The 23,551-nt window shown below is 28.5% G+C and overlaps 1 protein-coding gene across 1 annotated transcript in view; it reads left to right on the top strand.

Annotated features, from left to right (window-relative positions):
• Nucleotides 1-23,551, top strand: part of LOC129987513 (uncharacterized) — a 293,053-nt gene that overhangs the window by 139,821 nt on the left and 129,681 nt on the right. Inside the window, exon 3 of the mRNA XM_056095486.1 lies at nucleotides 23,308-23,412. Within this exon, the coding sequence (XP_055951461.1) occupies nucleotides 23,308-23,412 (105 nt within the window). The remainder of the gene's footprint in view (nucleotides 1-23,307; nucleotides 23,413-23,551) is intronic.

A 23,551-nucleotide genomic window follows, 5' to 3' on the forward strand; every position in this document is an offset into this window, starting at 1 on the left:
CATTTTATCCCTCAGGCTTAGAGTATTTTTGCGTTAACTTGTTCATGAACAGACATCATTTCAAATATATATATTTTTCGGACTCAGAGTGGTTTGCAAATTGAAGATTGGTTAAAAACTGAAGAAGACTTTAATGCTTTCTTTTTTGTGTACCATATATGCGAGAAAGTAAAACCGAACGTTGAACAAAACAAAATTTATTCCCTTATTTTTAAAGGAAAAAAAAATTTCTAATAAAGAAATAAGAAATTAAAATTAACTTCTTGTTGTAGCATAGTCAGCTTAAATGATATTTTGGAATACACTTCATTAATTTTTTTACGGGAAGGAATTTCACGTTTTGGCTCTTTGTTTTACACATATATTTGACGATTTCTTGACTCTTCCAAATGGACTGAACAACAGCAACTGACCGAAGCTGAGTTTTATGTCAAAGAACATTTCAAGGAAGTTCATAGGACATAAAGTAAATTGTTTTAAAATTCCTTCCAAGTTGGTATAAAAAATCGTCTGCACACTCAATACAATTGCCATTTTATAGTTTAATATTCGACATTGATTTTCCCATAATTTAACAGGATAAAGGAAAAGTGTAATAAAAAATTCCTTACATTAAAACAACAAACAATCTTATTAAACACTTAACTTTTAATGATTTTTTCAAAATCTATTGCAATCTAAAATTTTTAATAAGAGAAGATTTATCTATTTTCCAACCTATGTTCTAATATTTTCACACTTGATAATATGCTTTCTAGTTTATTCTCCTTTGTTTCTATTTCAACTTAATAGATGGCGCTAATATCGTTCAGTTAATTTCATATGATGACGTAGTACTTGACCAAGCATTGTGGGCGTTTTCAGCTAGCTTTAAGCGCGGGAAAGTTGAATTTAGATTGTGTAATTTTAGTTGTCTGTAGTAATAAATTTAATTTCCTTCATAAAATCTTTTGGAGTATGATGGCTTCGTAATCTTTTGAAGAATTTTTTGGAGTTTGGTGCATTTAACTGGTATGTTCTTTGCTTTTACATCTTATTGATGTTTTGCGGTTTTATAGTTTGATAATTGTCTTATAGTGACTTGGTTAGATTCAATTTTATTGTTGCTTTCATTAGATTTGAATTTCGAAATAATATTTTGTTTATTTTTGTCTAATTTTAATGCTATTTCTTTATTGATATTAATTCTTCAAGAAACCTCAATGTCTTGGGATTTTCGGGTCACGAGGGGTCAATATTTAGATGAATGTCAGACCCTTTACAGAAAAAAATCCCTGATTTGAAACCCGAGGGTGACACTTGATAAAGCCTTTTTCCTTCTTCTTTACGCCCTTTAATTCATTTTTTCGCAATTAAATTAAAAATTTATTTTTAATTTGGTTTGATAAATTTAACCAGTAACCAGTGAAGCAGTGGGCAAAGGAGTAAATCTGGTATATCAATCTTTACAGTTACATATTTGTTGATCAAAATTCAGAATTACTTATCAGAATTTACTTATAAGTTTACTCAATTAGATTTTTTAAAGGTTACAGCAATAAATCAGCGGCAGTGGTCTCCTTGAAACCTTCTTGCATACTCAATAATTAATGTGCTTGTTTTTTATGCATTCTTTTGGCGAGCATGCCATTGTACTTGCATACTATTAGCAAGCAATAGTTCTAGAAGAGCCTGTAAATTTAGATCTTCCTCGATTTTGTTGGCGATAAATAGATTTGGCGATAAATTTGACATAAAACTACAACTGCATTGCACATTCAATTGTAAACCACATATAAATTTGCATATAATTAAGTCATTGTGATTTTGAATAACGGTGTTTACATGCTTGGGAAAGTGCAGACCAATTGACAACTACCTTTTGCCTGATTTGTTTCCGAATTTCATCTATGTCTACACTTTAAATGTTACAAAATTTTATCAGTGCGACCTTCTTCGTTCAGTAGTTTCTTATTTATATTCGAACAGCAGAACAGACAAACTTTCCGTGAATGGCGTTCGTTCAAAATTTGATAGAATCTAAGCCTGATGTAAAGACCGTATACTAAATTTTATCCGCTTGGTTCAAAGCGAGTTTGAGTTAGCGTGTTCAGAGACAGACAGGCAGAAATAATTCCAAAAATGGGTTTTTATGAATCAGGATGGCCTAAGACATGGAAATTTGTCAATGTCAAATTCGAATTTTTGACAATTACAATAATTTGACCTTATGTTCTTTGATTACGAGAAAGTAAAAATTGTTGAAATTGAAAAAAAAAATGTTTTGATTAATATTCTGAGGCAATGGAAACGGATGAAATAATCAGAACATTTTTTTTCAACTGACAGTACACAGAGATGATATTCGATAAATCGGTTGTTGATTGCAATACCCCTCCTATACATTTTCATATCCAAAAACGCAAACAATAATACAATAAAAATGCTAGAAACTGACCAAAAGCCAGCAATAAGTTATCAAATTTTAAGCATTTATAGCTTTTTACTTTCATTAGTATCATTCTTTCGGCACTTTAAGTTGAAAATCTGTGCTGAAAATTATTTTTGGCTTTGGTTTACAATGCTTACTATTTTTAATATTTCCCTATTTTAATCTTACCTGATCAGTGGAAAGTACAATTTTATTAGTGAAGCAGATTTTTGATGGTATAATTCTTTTATTACCTGACAAATGAATTAAGTTTTCAGATACACAAATACCCTAATTTGAATTTGAAAAAAATTTAAGACTACTTATGAGACTACGTTTGGGATGAATTTTTTTCAAAAAACATTCGAAAACTATTATTTTTAAATATTTCTATAAAAAAACAACTGAAACATCAATGAAACTAAAATATATGTTATGTGACAAGATTTTTAAAAATTGGAAAAAGCGGTTTTTAATTAAAAAGGTATAAATAAGAGATAAGATAAAGAGGTCTAGTTTAGAGGTTTATCAAATTATTTGCTTATAATTTTGAAGATAGCTTAAGAAATTTATTATCTTGTTCCTGAACTAAAAAATAAGCTATATTTCTATTTATTCTTTAAATATTGGAGATAAATAACACAATTTTCAATTTTTTTCACATTGTGAAGCATTAAAACAACTATAAAATATTTCTAAATTATTAGATTACTTATCCTCTAGTTCAGGAACTGAAGAACATATTGTGAAATTATTATGCCAAATTTGAATTAAAAAATATGCATTACATTCTAATTTGTGAGATCTTTCGTAAGAAAAGTAGGCCGCGGTGGCCTGGTGGTAAGGTCTCGGCTTCGGAACCGGAGGGTTTCAGGTTCGAGACCCGATTCCACCGGAGAACCGTCGTGTAAGGGGGTCTGTTGCACGTTAAATCCTCCCTGACCAAACGTCCTCTCGCTGGTGTGGAGAGGGGGGTGCCAGCTCAGGTGTCGTCCTAGTCATCTGACCGCGGTTCAAAATGACGAGGTCCGTCCCAAAATAGCCTAGTGTTGCTTCAAACGGGACGTTAGTATAACTAAACTAAACTAAACTAAATCGTAAGGAAAATCTATTCTATATTGGAGAAAATAGCATTTAAAAGTGCAAAATAGCATTAAAATCTACTAATCTAATATATAAAAATGAATTTTTGTTGTTCGTACTTTATACGCTGTCGTATCATTCATCCGATTGCAATAAAACTTCGCCAACTTGTTACTTTGAATCTAGAAAATCCATGTTTTTCACATGGCCAGTTGTATGTTGGATGCTCACGAGTTGGATAGCCCAGAAATTTGTTTTTGATAAAGACGGAAAAACAAAAAATAATTGTACACCCTAAAGTATAATTGAATAATAAAATAAAAAAATAGAATAAATATTTATACTTTTCCTTTATACATCATTCAATGAAATTGAATGTATTCATTCTCAACAAGAAAATAAATATCATTCTTTTTATCATTCGTAATTAAACAAGACAGCTATTTCAAATTTCAAACGATATTTCCAAAAATTATTTCTTCTGCGGTAGCAACGTGCCGAGTACCAGCTAATGCAAGTATAAAAATCAATGTAACATCTCCCAAAATGGACTTATTAACAAAATTCCAATAGTTTTATAAAGAATCCAGTTCAGCCATTAAGAATATTAAATAAAAAAAAATTCATAATGTCTCAAAAAATATTTCCAACGTAATCACCTTCACTTTATAAAAAACATAAAACTATTTTATTACATTGGTAATGGTAAAGTCTTCTGCAATGACCTGTCGCCTGCCATAAAGTTTATTTATAATGTCTTCACACCACTTAGCCAGCGACAGAAAATTAATTCCAGTGATGTAAGCTCACCCTTCAGAGCTTTTCTAAAAATCCATTTTCCTGAAAGTTCTATAAATCCACTGGTAACCCCTCTGAAAAAGTTCTTTGGGGCAAAGTGACTAGATAATTTTCATCGGTGGTCTCAGATAATGTCACCACGAGTTTTCGCGCGTCTTTATCAACAACGACTGCAATTTGCGTGCCAAACTAATTAACCGAATGAAGAAAGACATTGGATCGCCAACCAGCGTAACTCTCTCTCTACTACTTTGCACTGAGTTTCCGTAATCAATAACCCGCAGACTCAAGAAAAGGGCGAATTCCTTCCTCCGTTCCCCGAGTTTGAAATTAAAAAGAAAAACTTATCAAGTCGAGTAGAAAATTGAAAACCATTTTGGCGTGAAAAGGAAAAATTGTGTGATACATATCCATAAGCGCTGAGGTAAGTTTCCCCGTTACGGCGCCGAGTTATTTACCGGTCGCCATTTTCAGTTGGAAGTTTTCTTTCTCTCGCAGTATTTGCTTTGTTTCAATCCAGGAGTTCTAATCTGAATCGTTCAGGTAGAATGAATTTTGGAAACGTTTTTCCAACATTTTTATTTGAAGGAAGTGCAGAATTATTTCGTGGCAAATTTTTCTTTTTTTTATTTTTAGATCCTTTTGAATGGCAACATTCTAGTTAAATTTAAAATCGTCTGCTTCTTTTTTTTGAAAAACAAAGAAGGGAAAAGAGGATGAGTTATTTTAGATTAAAAATTCTATTCAAGAGTGGCGTATTAGAGATGTTCGTAAACATCATACCCTTACAAAATTATTTTTGGAATTAAATTTTGATAAATTTATTCTTTTTTAAAAATGTATTTGTTGTGAAGTATTTTGAACATTTTTTAAATTACCATAGTTAATATTTTGATGTGTGTGTTTAGCAACATTATGATAATCCACCTTTCATTTTTGTTACATTTAACTTCCTTTCCATCGTAAAAGATGTTTATAAAGATGAAAGTTTAACAAAAAATATTTTTCGCATAAAACTAACCTTCAAATACAAAAAAAGTAACCAAAGATTATTATTACAATATATCTGCATTTTACTGCCTCGTGAAAAGTAAAATTTAGCAATTAGCTGGTTGTATCATGGGCAGATTTTATTCTCGGTTAACAACCAGACTGAATCTGCAAGAGCGGCCATCTCTTAATTTTTCTGGCATATTCTCCAATGAACGTCTTATCTTCTTTTATCTGTACAAGATTGTGGACTTTGGGTTAAGGCAGCGAATACTTGCATGGAATTGGTGTGCGTTAATTGCGAAATATATAGTAGTTTTGATGTAAAATTAGCATTTTTACTGACTCTCTATAATGAGAATATGCATTTTACACTTTTTGGCAATTCGATCGACATAAAAATGCCACTAAATTACAATTGTAATCACAAGCTAACCTACTGAATTACATTTATTTAAATCATTTCATTTATGAGTTATTGCATTTTCATGAGAAAGATTCGTGGATAATTTACAAAATTATCCATGCATTTTTTAAAGAGTGATTCTCTGACATAAGAAAAGGAATATTAAATAAAACAAATGCCTTTCGCTACAGATAGCAAAGATCGAAACCATTGACATCCAGTGATAGAAAAGAAAAGAAAAGAAAAGAAGAAAGGGAAGAGAGATAGGGAGAGACAGAATGAATAAAGAGGTATTTTTTAGGAGAGGAGAAATACAGGCGGAATCAGTTTGCCCTGTTCCAAGTCGGAACTGACTTGACTGCAGCTACAGCGCATCTAAATACAAAAGTGCGAAAGGGTTACTTTTGATCTTATCAATAAATCAACTGGGTGATTTCATTGGCTGTTTGCCGACAGTCCCAAGTCCCTTTCCGGCATTTTTCTTGATTATCGATTTCTTGAAGTGAAAAAGTAAGCAAAAAGCATACAGAGTGAATAAGTAAAGAAATTCGATAAAAAATGAAAACGCAACTTTAAAATTAATTTCCACGAATATCGTCACTGGTGATCATAATCTGATCAAAATTATTCTTTTTTTATAGAACGCTAATATGACAACGTTTTTTCAAAATGATGTCGGTGATACTATTATGATTATATTAGTATTAGTCGTTGCCATCAATTAAGAATGAAAGTTTTCGTTTTTAGAAACCTTTTTTTTGTGCAAAACCCATTCCTTAATGATTTTTATTACATTTTAAACACATTAAAATATTAAATTAATAGTTGTTAATCTCGCTTGTTATTCTTCCCTATTCATTTAATAATTAATGTCTCATTTTCTTCCCTTAAATGTTTCTAATTGATTAAATTGAAACTTTACTACAGTGACGTATTGATACGTAATAATAAATATATCGCCCTTGTACTTCTGTTAATCAATTTGTTTAATTTATAATATATGTTTCAAACAAAAATATAACCTAAGGGACCTTATGATGTGAGCGATACATGAATAATTTCTATAGAAAATTAACATTTTGAGATTTTAATAAAGGACTTTTGAGCAATAATTTTTCATTGTACAAGCGGCGGTTCAGTGTGGTGCATTTTTACATTTATTATGTTATCTTTAGCAGATTGATAACCAAATTTAAGTACAAATTTGCCTCTCTCAAAATTTCTATTTGTGCATTGCTAAAATTTTCTTAATTCAGTTTCTAGTTTGTTTAGTTATTTAAGATTAACAGTTTTGGCTATATTGTTAAGATTTTCAAGTTACATTATTTAACTTAGAAATTTTTTGTTCGTACTTTAAAACTGAAATTTTGTTCTCTTGACCACTTGGAAGTTTGTAACTTGGAAATTTTGTCTCTTTTCCGTATGCTAAAAGATAGAATTCCTCTGAATTTGTTAACCTTGGATAGCAACACATTATTTTAAGAATTTTCAAAATTTAAATATCAGTGAATTAAATTTTAAATGCTTGTTATGGTTTTTTTTATAGCAACGAATTACAAATTAGAGGGCAAGATATAAAAAAATACGTTTTTTAAAATATTAAAACTTCACAAAAGAATACACAAAATATATTTTTCGAAAGTACGTGGAAGACAGAGCTTCGCTCGGCAGTTTCTTTTTTCTTTTCTTTTTTTTTATTTGTAAAACCACAAATAAAATCCTATTCTATGCCTTGTTTCAAGTCATAAGTGAAATCGAATTGAATTGTAAACGCGAGATCGAACATGAGGAAAATACACAGGAGTCCGAAGCCCTAACCACTACTCCATCTCGGACACGCTTATGCAGGTCAGGTATAGCCACATTTGATCCAAATCTTTAGAGCCGCTTGCGAGGTGTACGAAATAAATTTTTATATTTACAAGAATTGCTCGTTTAAAATTATAAGATATGATATCAAGATTAATAATAATTGCATTAAAATATCTGATACACAGAGGAGCTAAAAAATTTAAAAATTATTTGTAGTACATTTTAAATGTAAATATATAATAAAATCAGAAGTTTTGTTCCTTTGCAGTTCCAATGAAATCTACTCTATTCGTAATATTCACAAATTCTCAGATTAAAAATAATGATTGAAATCGGCTTGAAACAAATAGTAATCAACTAATAGACAGAAATCAGTTTTGATCAGAAATTAAAATCGAACTTTGATTAGCAGAATTCATTATTAAATAGGAACTTCATGAAGTAAAATAAATATGATAAATGGATCATAAAATGAATAAATTAATACAAATAGTATTCGAGACAAAAGTTTAAGAATTATTACATCAAATTAAGATAAAAATATGCGAATACAAAATAAATTTTTTAAAAAAGAAAATATTGCAGATCTCAGCTGATTAAACTTTGTTATAATCCAGCTTAAAAAATGCAAATAAAATGTAAAGTTTGCTAGAAAAAGAATGTATTGCGAAATATAGAATATAAAAAAGAAAGAAAAATATCGAATAGAAGAAAATAAATAACTCAGTTTTATGCATATGTGCATTTATGAATATATTCAAGTCCTAAATGTAAACTTACATAAAAAAAAAATCATTGTCATTCATATTCTTTTCCATTAAAAAAAGACGTCAAAATAGGGTTACTATACGTTTCAGATAATTCTTATATAAAAAGATTATTTCTTACCAAGTCAAATTTAGCTTATATTACTACTTATTTAGTTTTGGTAATGAGATATTAAATTTCAGTTTTGTAAATTTGTGCAGTGCATTTACATCATTTCTAAGCAGCTCTTAACGTATTTAGGGTTAAAAATCAATATCCCGAATATCCAATAAATGAAAAGATCAAATTAAGATCGGAAAAATGCCGTCTTTTCATTTTAAATTTCATTGCAAACTCGAGAAAAACCTTTTTCGACCCGTTAAATAACTTTATTGAACCCCAAAATTTCCTCGTGTAAGACATAAATGGAATGTTCCGCCAGGAAACTTAAAAGTCAAGTAAGCGCTCCATGTCCCTAATATCGAAGAGTAGATATCGATAGTTATGAGCAATCGATTAATCGTCCGCGTGCTGAAGTCAGATGGAATTTATGCTGACGAGAACTTTTATTGAATCCCATAAATCGAATCAGAAGTCACGTAGTTACCCATCATGCATTGCTCCTTTGATTGCATGGAAACGAACTTTTCCGACTGCGATGGCAGTATTGTTTTTTTCTGCTTATACGAGAATTTGAAAAAAGTATGGAAAGCGCTTGTTACGGTCTTTTATTTTTTTTCCTGTCAGGAAAAGGGGAATAAATATGAATTGATATATTCATGTATAATATATTTGAACATTCGTATTTTGGAATCGGTTAACGTTTCTTAATAGGGCTATTTTCTGTCTTTTAAATGCTACTTTATTTTTAAATAAATCGAATAATTTTGTAAAGTAGCAAACAATTTTTATATTTAATATTCTAGTCGAATGAATTAAAGCTAATTATAAGAATGCACATTATACGAATCTGTATGAAACTTTTCACATTTCCCAGAATGCATTACTCTATTGATTTTATAGAATTTTGCGAATATGAAGGCGCTATTTATTTCCTGCTTAGATTAGAATTTGCAATAAACGAATAAATGAAAAGATTTGCTGACCAAAACCAAATTCTGAGCGATTAAAGCGTTGATTTCTTAAAATCTCTTCTAAATATATATTTAAGTTTTTTTTTAATGTTTAGATTTTTTTCTTCTAAAAATTATTATGACTTAATTTCTTTATAGTATTTTTTTCTCTAGCTTTCTGATGTTTTATTTTCAATGATTTTAACTCCGAGATTTTTTACAAAAACGTTTTTCTACCTTTTAGCATATGAATAAAATATACATTCCGTCTTTTAAATGCTACCTTATTTAGATAGTAAAAATAATTTTGCAAGTAGAAAACGATTAATCGAATCGAATCGAATCGAATTAATTTAATCTATCTATAAGAGTGCGCATTATACAGATCAGAATGGAAGTATTCAGATGCAATTATCCTCAACGCATTGCTCTTTTGATTTCAGAAAATTTTGTGAATACGAAGACATTATTTTTTTTCTGTTTAGACTAGAATTAGCAAAAAATAAAAATCTTTTCACGTCCAAAACAAAATTCTGAGCTATTAAAGCATTGATTTATTAAAATATTGTTCTAAATATATTAAAAAAAAGTTTTTTACTGAACGCTTAGACTTTTTTTTTCTTTTGAGAATTACTATGGCTTAAATTCCTTTTATATTTTCCAGATTTCATTTTTTTTTTTTTTGACGATTTGAATCACAAGATTTTTGACAAAAAAAACTTTTTTACTTTTAATATATCATTAAAATGTATTGTTAAAATTTTTCTAAATATCGTTTTCTATTTCTGTATGTTAAATTATCCTTTTAAATAATATGAAATATTGTGATCTTTTTATATCTCAAATTCACACTAAGATGGAACTTCTATATGGATTTAAAACTAAAATTAATCGATTAACTGACTATTAATTCCAGAAAATATCAATGTTATCGGGACTGCATTAACGTACATTTTAGAACTCTATAAAGTCGTTGAAAAATCGATTATAAACGAATTCCTTCCCTACAATAATGGAAATTGAAATTTGAATAAGGTTTAGTTAAATAAAAGAATATGGAGAAAAAGTTTTGTCTGACAAAAAAAAAAAAAAAAAAAAAGAGAGAGAGCTTGAAAATGATGCTTTATATGTAATTTGTGGACCAAAAAGACTTTACTTGTATCATGTGACCATTAATTGATTCTACTAAAGCACGATGTAACAATTGAAACTTAGAAATCACAATTCAACTTGCAAAACAAAAAGTGCGACAATGCAACAATTAATGACAACGTGAAATTATATGTTATATGAACATGTGAATTATGATTCTCACGTGACATTTGATGTAATGAAAATATTTTCTTTTTTTGCCAAAAAAAAAGTATTAAACTTTTTAAAAAGTGACTAGTTTCTTTTAGATGAGCTATTCATTACTTTATGGTTCGAAATGCTATTGGTGTTAAGGAAAGACTCTATCGAAGTTTTATTTCACACCATTTGAAAATGGTGGATGATGGTTAACAGGTGGGCACTGATGACATATCTAGGGGGTATGAACTTTCGAATGAAATAAAAATGAATGAAATCAGTGCAACAGTTGGAGTTGGAGAACGCTGTCGTAAGCTCTTTCTCATAAGCAATGTTACAACTCAGTAGTACTGCTGAGATTCCATGTAAATATGAGGAAATGTAAGGTACAAGCCACCATTCATGTCATGAGTTTCAACTTGAAATAAAAATTAGCGAAATCAAACTAGAGGATAAGAATAGGTCATTGGTTCTTTAAAATTTCTAATTATTTTAAATATTTATATATATATGATGGTTATGTATAGTCGGTTGCCTTTGGTGACTTTTTCGAAAATTTATTTCAGTCTATAAATATTAATATATAAATATTTAAAATTATATGAAAAATTAAATTTTAGATAGAATTTTTGTAATTCGAGTATAAATAATGACAGTTTAAATATTTTTGCTTCATCAGATATCCAGTTTTAAAGTCATGATGAAAAACAGCAGTGTCTGTTGGGAATAGGAATTCTACTCCCAAAAAATTTTATTAATTAATTTCAACTAAAAATCAATAATATATTATTAATAATATAAATAAAAGTAACTAATATTAAATTATAAAACAGTTATAAAGTTATAAAATAATAAATTGATAATATAATAATTATTGTAATAAGTTATAAATAAATATATATTAAATTATAAATTATTTTTTGTATTATTCCGATGATATAGTAAACATATTCATAAAAATTTGTGCAATTTTTTTTTTGATCAAAATAAATACTAATACAAAATAATATCTAAATAAAATCTTTATTTTTTATTTAAAAGGCCGTTATTTATGTTCGATACAATTCATGTATAATATTCGGAATTGAGAAATAAACCTTCTTTCTCCAGATACATTATAACATTATCAACCTTAACTTAGCTCGAGGTAAAAAAAAATTCTTCCCTAAATTTATACATCTAATATCAAGTGCTCTCTGGCCAGAGTTTATTTTCATCAAAATGCCCGTGATGATTAAAAGAGGAGCTGAAAAATGCCCAGAGTCAATTTAACTTGAAGTGCTTTGAAAAAAATAAATATATATATACATATCCCATGTTTATATAGACCAAAGGCTTTCTTTTGTGAAGTTCCCAAAAGAAGAAAATTTCCCCTCTTCCACTGTTCCTCTTGCCTCTGAAATAACACTTGTCTTGTTTTGCTTCAAATTTTTTACAGTATGAGTAATAGGCGGTTATCTTTTTATTATGTAAAGTAAGTGCCTTATTTCGTGCTTCTGCGAAAATTAATGTTTTTGTTTTAAAAACGGCGCCGCTTGATTTTATGGCTTCAAACATTTTGCATTTTTTTTCAACTCAACCCCCCCCCCTCCCCTTTTCTTTACTCTTTTACGGTTCCAGTGAAAAACTTCTTCCGTGAGAGCAAACTGAAGTGTTATTCCATGTTTTGAAATTCTTAGATAAAATAATAGATTTTTTTTTCTTCTTTTTCCTTTTTGTACCCCGCTCGGAATTTTTGATCGGTATTAAAAGAATTGATTTTTATTCTTAACTGGGAGCTCTTTCTAGTGTCTTTTTTGAACTTTTAACAATTTATTTTAGATACGTATCGAGTTTATTAAAAAACACAAGAAAAATGAGGTTTTTTTTAATGAGAGGTGACGTTATTTTTAAGAATTTTCTTTGAGGAAATTTTTTAATAAGCTTTTCAAAACAATTTCAGTAAATGAAGTTTTAATAATTCGTTAAAATACAAAAGCATAAATACAAGATAAACTTTGTGTGGAATTAAAATGGAATTCATAAAAATTCGTATGACATTTGAAAAGAGTATCGACCCAATACAATTTCGAAACTATTTGTAGTTTACTGAGAGAGAGAGAGAAAATGTGTGTGAGAGAGAGACAGATAGATAAAGAGAGAAAATGTGAGAGAGAGACAGATAAAGAGAGAAAATGTGAGAGAGAGAGACAGATAGAGAAAGAGAGAAAATGTGAGAGAGACAGATAGATAGATAGAGAAAGAGAGAAAATGTGTGTGAGAGAGACAGATAGATGGAGAAAGAGAGAAAATGTGTGAGAGAGAGACAGATAGATGGAGAAAGAGAGAAAATGTGTGTGAGAGAGACAGATAGATGGAGAAAGAGAGAAAATGTGTGTGAGAGAGACAGATAGATGGAGAAAGAGAGAAAATGTGTGTGAGAGAGACAGATAGATAGATAGAGAAAGAGAGAAAATGTGTGTGAGAGAGACAGATAGATGGAGAAAGAGAGAAAATGTGTGTGAGAGAGACAGATAGATGGAGAAAGAGAGAAAATGTGTGTGAGAGAGACAGATAGATGGAGAAAGAGAGAAAATGTGTGAGAGAGAGACAGATAGATGGAGAAAGAGAGAAAATGTGTGTGAGAGAGACAGACAGATGGAGAAAGAGAGAAAATGTGAGAGACAGATAGATGGAGAAAGAGAGAAAATGTGTGTGTGAGAGAGAGAGACAGATAGATAAAGAGAGAAAATGTGTGTGTGAGAGAGAGACAGATAGACAGAGAAAGAGAGAAAATGTGAGAGAGAGACAGAGAAAGAGAGAAAATGAGAGAGACAGAGAAAGAGAGAAAATGAGAGAGACAGAGAAAGAGAGAAAATGAGAGAGACAGAGAAAGAGAGAAAATGAGAGAGACAGAGAAGGAGAGAAAATGAGAGATAGATAGATAGAGAGATAGACAGATAGAGAAAGAGATAGAGATAGAGAGACAGACAGACAGATAGATAGACAGAGAAAGAGAGAAAATGAGAGAGAGATAGAGAAAGAGAGAGAGATAGAGAGATAGACAGATAGACAGAGAAAGAGAGAAAATGAGAGAGAGATAGAGATAGAGACAGACAAAGAGAGAAAATGAGAGATAGCGAGAGACAGACAAAGAGAGAAAATGAGAGATAGAGAGAGAGGTACTTCAGTAAAATATACAACAATAAATCTTAGATGACGTACTCGGTTACATTGGTCATATGATTCTGAAGAATTAACCCTTTTCACTCGGAAAAGCAATTGGATGCTAAATTATTCAGCTTACATAAGGTTGCTATGAAATAAAATATTTATTATAATTTAAAGTTGAATTTTTACGAAAAATTAATCTACATCTTCTTACTATTCTTTAGGTATTTTTTAAAAATCAAAATTAAAAAAAAATAATAAAACATCAAAATGCTGCACCGTCTTGAATGGTGATCACCTTCCAAGTGCAGAGGGTTAAAATTTTGATAACACGATTTATATAGACAGACAAAAATAGAATATTGTGACTAATCAAGTCTTTGTCTCTTATCAAAATAAGCAAGTCACTGATCATAAAATATTTTAATAAAATGACTACTGCTCTGGTTTTACGGTGAAGACAGTAAAATAACCCTCGACGCTTTTGCGCATGCGTCAGGAGGCGTTCATTTCGTTAGAAAAGTGGTGAGAGGAAATATGAAACGAGGAGATGTTTACATTTGGCAATAAGGCGAATTTAAATTATTCGCAGACTTAGGAGCCCTAATAACCACTCATCTTTCTACGTAACACCCTTTTAGAGGCGTTCAATCGTCAAAAACTGTTAGTCTCGGAATTCTGAAACGAAGTGTAGAAATATCTGTGTCTTTACCAAAAATAATTCCATAAATTTTATAATTCTGACAAATTGGGGCTATAAATCCTGAAAATCAGCACCAGGTCATCAAAATGAATTCAGAAATGAAAAGAATTGCAAAATTTTTTACTTTTTATTGAAATACTAGCCGCCTTTGGCGACCAGCCGGTTCGCCAATCTTAATGCTCGTTAAAATTTTAATAATTAAATATTTTATGTAATTCCTACTTTAATAGCTTCTTCATCAAATATTTTAAAGCTTCAAATTTTGATAGTCATTCACTCATGATAATATAAAGTCCTTCAGCCATAACATAATATGTATCTCTCTCATTTTCTGTTAGTTCCGGTAGAATTTATGCTTAAAATTAAAATGGAAATGACTAAACTGCAATTAATATAATAATATTTTTTACTGAAACAAAGCCTTTTTTTAATAATATGATTACTGATAATAGAGTCGCTGAGCGTTTAAACTTTATGGGCACTAAAGAATATCTTTCTTAAATTATGTAATATCTCAAGAATTTGTCAACAAAATTTTCTCAGATTCATCATGAACAGATCGATTAATGAACAATGTTTCATTTTAAATGCATCAAACACTAAGAAAATAAAATGAATCGTTTAAAATAATCGGTCTAAAACAGGTCTAAAAAGACTACTTAAAAAACGATGTACTTAAAAGTATAAGCATATACAAAAAAATATATAACTAACATAAATACAATTTAATTACAAAAGTGCACAACTAACCTAAAAATAATTTAAATCATTGAAAACAGGTTTAAAAAAACTACTTAAAAAACGATGTACTTAAAACTATAAGCATATACAAAAAAATATATAACTAACATAAATACAATTTACTTACAAAAGCATGCAACTAACCTAAAAATAATTTAAATCATCCGTTGAAAGTGGTTGTCATGACAACAATCAGAACAATGCGCATGCGTGAATTTTCTTCGCCAGTTAGGTAACGCAAATGCATGAATTTTTCTACGCCAGTTGGGGTAACGCTAGGCAGATTATACATTTTTAATTTCCTTTATTCTGTGTTATTTTAATTCAAAAGCACTTCAGAGTGAATCTGAAACATGGATTAATTAACAATGTTTCATTTTAAATGCATAAAACATTAAGAAAATAAACAGAATCGTTTAAAATAATCCGCCGAAAAATATTAACCCTAGCCTCATTACTGTTGGGAGAAAAAAGAAATGAAGCCTTTCTCATTTGGCGGTGGGGAAAATGGAAGATTTTTTTGGCGGGAATGTTAGTTTTTAATTAATAATTAAAATTTCAAAAAAAGGGACCCCAGGTGCACATTCCCGACCTCTAAGGTATACATGTACCAAATTTGATAGCTGTATGTCAAATGACCTGGCCTGTAGAGCGCCAACACGCACACGCACACGCACACACACACACACACACACACACACACACACACACATTGAGCTTTATTATAAGTATAGATAAGATACCGGCGGACCTAGTATCCGTAAACAATATGTCATTTACCTTTTTTGTATTTAACAAAGACGTGTAGATACGAAAGTCCAGTATACATATTAACATCTTTTCCTGGATCACGTAAGTCCAAAATTTAAAGGGAAAATAAAATTTTATAATGAAGATTATATATTAAAATTAGTTCATGTTCGTTATGGTTTAGAGTTATTCATAGAGAAATAGACCAATTAAAAGTCAATCCGCTAATAGATTTAGTTCAAAATTTCGTACCGATTTACTATTTGAATGACGAATTTATTTGCTTAATTTTATCTAATCATATATTTGCATTTTTAAGGTGTATGTACACACTTCGAAAATGGTTCAAAATATCGATTTTTTTTATTGCTTAATAATGTTCTCTGATCCTTTAGCTTTCAAACGATACCAAGATGTTGTCAATATTCGAAATATTTCTCGAGTTATAATTATTTTTCTTGAGGTGCTTGCATTAAAAACTCTAGTTACGGTATTTTTAAAACTCATTTTATGAAGAATGATATTTTTCTACTATGTTGTTTCATTCAAACAATCATAACTCAACAAGAAATGAACCAAATACAATTATTTATCTATCAAAGTAATCTGTATGAAATAGCGGATGTTTTGTACCTCAACCAAAGATATATTTATAGAAATAAAATTTTAATAGCTATTTAAAAGTTAAAATTACTGAAAAAATCTCGCTTTTTCTATTCATCGTTAATGAAAAAATTGTGAGAAAAAAACTATATATTTTTATAACTTGATTGAGGCAGACAACATGAAGACTAATATTAGGCATCATTTCCAACTAGAATTGTGTGTCTGTATAAATTAGAATTTAAGATATCATGTTTCAAAAAATATGCTAATTAGCTCATTAAATATTATTTAATTAATTAATGAGTGTAATATGGTTTTTTCTCACTGAAATGAGTTTAAACATATATTAATGGCCTACTGCGAAAAAACTGGATTTTTAAAGTTAAAATTTAAAAAAAAATCTTCTAGTGTGTACGTACACCTTAAATTATTATATTCATATTAGTATGAGCAAAAAAATACTTTCCATAAAAAAATTTCATTTAAAATTTGAAAAAAAAAAAAAATCTGCAAATTTGATTACAATGATACAAACCACATATCAAAATGTGCACCTTTTGCTCTTTGCATTTTTCAATTATCGTGTCCACAGACTTTCATGTATCTCATATATATTAAGGGAGGTTTGAAACTTAGAAATTTATTAAAATTTGAAGCGGAATATTTCCATTTTATATAATTCGTATATAAGAAATTCGTAAAAGAAAGAGTCTAGAATTTCAATGTTTCGTACAATTTTGTTTCGCGTGTGCCTTAATGCAATGCCTATCTAATTTTGTATTATATATAATTGTCCAAGCACCAGTGTTCCCTGAATAAACGGACACTATCCCTGCCTTCGCACACCTCCCAGTAAGTGGTGTATTATATATCACAATTTGTGTCCAACTGAACCGACGGCGAACAACCTTATCGCGAGCTAATATAAACAGGAGAAGCTCCATGCTGACTGGGTGCAAATTATCCCATTTAGTAGCCCATGATCTCCTTCGCATGCGTGCTCTGGCCGTCTTTGAATTATCATAAATGTGCAGTGATTACAATGATGGGCTGCTCATATAGAGGCCTAACTAATATTATTAACAACAGGGTTCCATATGTGGCACCAAATCTGCGTAGGATAATATTATAGGGAATTAAGGGGTCATATTGGTAAATAGACCGAAAATTATCCTGGAACTTATCAAACAACTTTAATGCTAATCTATTGCTGGTAATCTGTTAAGGTGATGTCTATTTGTTCCTTCTTCCATTTGCTTAAGATATCAAATCGTTCTATGTGTATTGCAAATTTTATGTTGTAAAGATATTGAAAGTGTCTTGTGTGAACTATCCTGTAGACATGGTAGAGCTCAGAATCGTTTTTATATTTTATATAAGAAATGAATGTCAATGGTCACTTCGAAAATTTATTGCACATTCTTGAGTAAAGTTGCTCAGGTGTCGTCCTCGTTATCTGACTGCGGTTTAAAATTAGGTCCAAAACAGCCCTAGTGTTGCTTTAAAAATGGGACGTTAATATAATCAAACTTAATAAAGTTGCTATTCTACTTCTTCCTGCAATAAATTGCGGACCTTGGATGAGATAGATACCCCCGGATGCAATTATTTTTATTTTCAGTCTCGTACATCAGACATTTGTGTTTTATAGTATGATAATATATATACATTGGAAGTCTTTTTTTCAAGTAATTGAAATCAACGTTTAGCAAAGAAATATTAATTTAGTAACAAGATTCATTGAATTCACTTTGATGACCTGTTGTTGATTTTAAGAAATATATTACAATTTTTTAGAATTATTAAGTTATTTTTTTTTTAAATAAATTTTGTGCATGTAACATAAATGATTTTAAATGCGCTTTTAATGTTTTTTTTGTTTTTTTTTGATAAGTAAATTTCTCTCAATAGCCAACTCGATGTTATTTTTTCAGTTCAAATTTTATGAACTAACTAGTATTATGTATTTAATTCCGCGAATAGAATCCTTTTAACCCTTTGCCCTCGGAAAAGTAATTCGATGTGACCTTGACAATCCTTTAAAGAACTCAAAGCTCATTAAATAAAGACTGAGCTAATGGATTCATTTTTAATTCAGAATTATTAAATTGATGGTACACACACCACTTCTCGACTGCTTGGCGCTCAACACTGTTTTAACAACAAACTTTTTTATACTATAGATGGCGCAGCAAACAACAAAAAACAAGGCCAATTAATTAAAGCTTCCAATAATCAAATGTTTAATTTTAACTTAGCTTTAAATTGACTTGAATGATTGTTGGTCTGTAGTATGTGTGATATTTTATAGCCGTCATCTAATAAATCCAATTCTTAAACAAAACCATGCTTTGCACTTATTACTTCAATTTACTTATTTATTTCATGTTATTACAAATATTCTATGGGCATTATATATATATATATATATAACATGCAGTACATAACATAATGTATATGTACTGTATTGTAACATACAGTACATATTAACATACAGTAATAATGGCATTTGTTCATCCGTTAGGTTTTAATTTTTAATGCATTGAATTTATATAATTTCATAAAAAAATGTGAATATCAAAATATTTCAATATCGAGACATTTTTCAGAATCTTTGTAGTTTTTCAAGGAGTTTGTAGTTTAATCGAAATTTTTGAAGGAAATTGAAAAGATAAATGTGGAAAGCATTAAAAAAAATTACAGATTAGTTAAAATTGATGTAATTTTATCTGTTTTTATCAAATGTCTGAATAAATTTTAAAAATATTTCCAACGCATTTAAAACAATGAAAAATAAAATTTAAAAAATGTATCTTAATAAACTAAAGAAAAGGAACATAATATTATTATAAAAATGGTTTTCGAAAAATTCTCCCTCTAAATGGGACAATCAAAAAAATTATGAAACATTTAAAAATGCACAAATATTTCTGGGAAATATATTCTACGATTTTTCAATTTCACTCTTAAATCCATTTATTTAATTCATAATTAATATGATTATTCTTTCATTTACATTATATCATATCAGTTTTGAAATGAACTCGCACTTTTTAACAAATGATTATTAATATTGAAACTTTTATTTCTCAATAAAGTATTCATTTTCAATGAAAAATACGAATAACATTAATTATTCATTTAAACAAATATTTTTACATCTTACAATACATCCTCCATTTTATTCATGATCCTGAAGCAGTGATGCCACAAAAGATTAATATACATATAAAAATGAATATAAACTTTCGCTAGATAATTGCGAAATATAAATAAAGTATCTTAAATACTTGATATATTAATAAAAATCGCTTTGAAATGAACGACATAAAGAAAATGATGTTACCAGATTTAAGAAGAATAAAACGGAAAATATTTTGAAGAAACTTTCAGGTCTTTATTTAATTTTTCCTTTTTATTTTAATCCCACATTTTTACAATTTTTAGAAATAACTCAAGAAAAATTTAAAGACTTTAGATCAACGCAAGAATAAAAAAAAAGATATCATTCGAGCTAAATTAATTACAACTCTAAACTGTTATTCCAAAGAAATCGTCTGCTATCTGAAATATTCTTTTAATATTCTGAACTTTTCAGACGATTTTAATCATTAGCAATTTAGAATAAAAATTGTCTTGCTCTCTCTTGAGAATGAAATAATTAGCAGTGAATGTTATGTACTGGGTATTTTATGTTAAAAATAATGTTAAATTACATCTTTAACTTTTAAATAACAGATATGAAGAAGTATTTTAAATTTCAGTTCAGTTATTTTTCGAATTTTTCCCCATTCATCCGATTTATTTCCCCCTGATTGCTCTTGCCAAAGTTAATATCAAGAAATACTTGTCGATTTGTTTTTTGAATAAAAGGAACAAAACCAGTTAGATTGATGAAAATTTCAGTTACAGATTATAAAAGATACTTTTTAAAAACTAATTCCTTATTGCTAAATTCTAGTTTTTTTAATTATGTAACTTCATCCGTTTTGGATTAAATCGGTACTTTAATAAAACTTGAAAATTTATTTCAATAATTTTTTAATGTTTTATTTTCTTGACAGCCAAACCTTAAAGTATTTATTATTAAATATAAGCAACAATGTAATTGAAATTCATAAATTTTTGAAACAAGTCTTTTTATATTGAATCTTTTAATAAATAATTGATTAATAACTCCTAAATGTGTATGTTGCAAATTCTGAAGAAACAAATGCTCTGATGAAACTTTTTTATCTTAGAATAAAAAGTTGCTCGGGTGAAGGTTGCTCGATTGATATGAAACATTTAAAAATTATTCACCGTTTATAGTCAATTTTTATAAGATTATAAAGTTATAAATGTATAAAAAACTCTCCATGGATTTTTTCACTTATAAATAATAAATAAAATATTTTCCTCGAATTTTTATTATTAGAAGCAAAATAACTTTCATGTAATTTAATATTTTGTAGTAATTAAACAGATATGCATCATATTTTAAGAATAATCTTTACTTCTAATAAAAATGAATATATATTGTCATACTAAAGGCCGGATCGTTTGACCTAAAGTTACCAAACTTTATACATCTCGGAGCGTTTTTAAAGATTTTAATTAGAATTTTAACTAATAAAAATGAAACAAATTTTTGAACTTTTGGCTGATAACAATTGAAAATATCATAGTACGAAAATAATTTTTACATTATCTGAAAATTCACAAAAATTATCTTTGCAATGATACTAATTTGTTACCATATAAATTAAATTTCTATTTTTAATCAATTTCTAAAATAATGTTTTAATCATATTTTCCAAAAATGTATTTCATACGAAATAAAAAAAATAAAATTCAATCTGCCAGAATGCAAAATTAGCTTTTATAAACGCGAAATAATATTTTTAGTAGCATGAAAAATTTTAATAGTCTGTATTGCACGAATATTATGTTTTATTAGCACGAAAAATTAACTTTTTATCAACATGTAACTTTTATCATAGAAAATTAAATTATAAGATTAAATAACTTTTACTGCAAACTAAACCTAGAAAGATGGATAATTTTCAGCGCATGCTTGTAAAAAAAGAAATAAACACGAGACATGACATTTTCTGGAAAGGAAAGTGCAAGGAAAAGGTTTCTAGGAACTCTTAAAATATTTATATTATTATTTCAATAACTCTGTAGTGCTTAACGCAAACATATCTTATGTCTATGTACAAGTTGTCCATTCCAATCCCAGCACCTAATTGCTAAACAGTTAGTATTAAGTATATACATCTAATAGAAAAAAAGAGCAAAGTAAGAATAATATTTTATGTAATTTGCATCAATAAATGCCCTAATGAATTACGAATTTTATATTTTATACAGACCTTCGGTCCTGTAAGTAGTTTAAATAAAAGATTGCATTTAAAATAAAAGAAATTGCATTTTAAATAAAAGAAAGGTCCTCACTATTGCGAATAAAGTTGATCAAGAGTCAATTATGAAAAATTTAAACATCACTATCTTATAAAAATGTACAATTTTATACCTTTTCATTTACTGTTTCAAGGAACATACACCTATCATCACCCGAAGTTTCCATAAGATTGCTTAATCCAGAAGTATAAAATTGCTGATTATTCTAAAATAGCAATATTTAAAATTTCATAACTCGGGCAGGTTTGATCTCAGAGGATGAAACTTTTATTTTTTTTTGATTTACAAGTTGGAGTTTCAAAATTTTTTCATTGAATATGGCTATGATTACACCGAAGCACTGTATAAAATTGCGTCATTAAAATCCTTTTGAAAGTAAAACTAAAAACTGAATTTTATGATGATTCAGTGAAATATTTATTGTGTGATTTTTTTGAACATATTGCATAAATTATATAAAAATATTTTGTATGTATATGTCTTCAATGCTGAATAATTCTGTTTTCTGAAATCATATTTTTGAAAATCGTATTTGCTTTCAACAAAAATGTTTTTGTATTAATTGGAAATAAATTACTTCCATTTTATTTTTAAATTCAAATATCACGGGAGAGTACATTACTGAATGAAAATTAGAGAGCACATTGTAAATAATGACAGGGGAACAGGTAATGACTATAATGGTATGAGTTATATCACTATCAAAATTGGAAGCTTAAAAATATTTTTCTGGAGGAACTATAAAGAGAGACTATGTTACATCAAATTCTAAACTGAATATTTTAGTCCACATTAATCTCGGCAAACGAACTAGTCATCAAAGACGGCTAGTACTAAATAAATCCGAACCTTCATTTAGTATTGAACATTATAATCAGAAACAGTAAATCAATAACAATAATGTAGTGAAAATGTTTTTAGAATTGTACAATTGCAAACCTAAATGGATACAATCAAAGCCTGAAAATCAATTTTGTTAAATGATTCTGAAATATTAATTAAAATTAATTAATAAAAGATGATTTTAATTATTTAACTGAAATGTATTTATCAAAAATATTTCGTAAGTAATATTAGAAGCGTTATAAATGAACTATTTGTTTTCAAATAATTAAATTGTCCAAAATTAATTGAAAAATTCTGAACTTCGAAGACTGTTATAATTCGCCATATAAGATTGAGTTAAATATTTGATATTTTAATATTTTAATCATAGAATCTATTATGATTACTTGTCATTAAATATTTTAGCTTTTTTAAGTCTCAATTAAATGATTAAATTATTAAATTTTATATATTTCAGAAGGCTTCTGAATCATTCCTTTTTATTCTTTCTTCTTAGATTTGAAATTGCTTTGTGGCACCATACACAAACATGCTGGTGTGTGCCAAGAAATGCAACGATTAGTGTTTGGAACTTGTTAAACAGACATTGCCGTGATAAAAGGTAGGAAACTTTAAAATCTAAAGTTTATTAATGAAAGAAAGTTCGAAAAATTAATTCGCAAGTTTTATAGGTAATTATATATAAGATATAATTTAAGTATACAATTTTTTTTTTCTGATTTCTATTTTTTGTAACTGTA

This window comes from Argiope bruennichi, chromosome 10 (genome assembly GCF_947563725.1).
Source record: "Argiope bruennichi chromosome 10, qqArgBrue1.1, whole genome shotgun sequence".
NCBI lineage: Eukaryota > Metazoa > Arthropoda > Arachnida > Araneae > Araneidae > Argiope > Argiope bruennichi.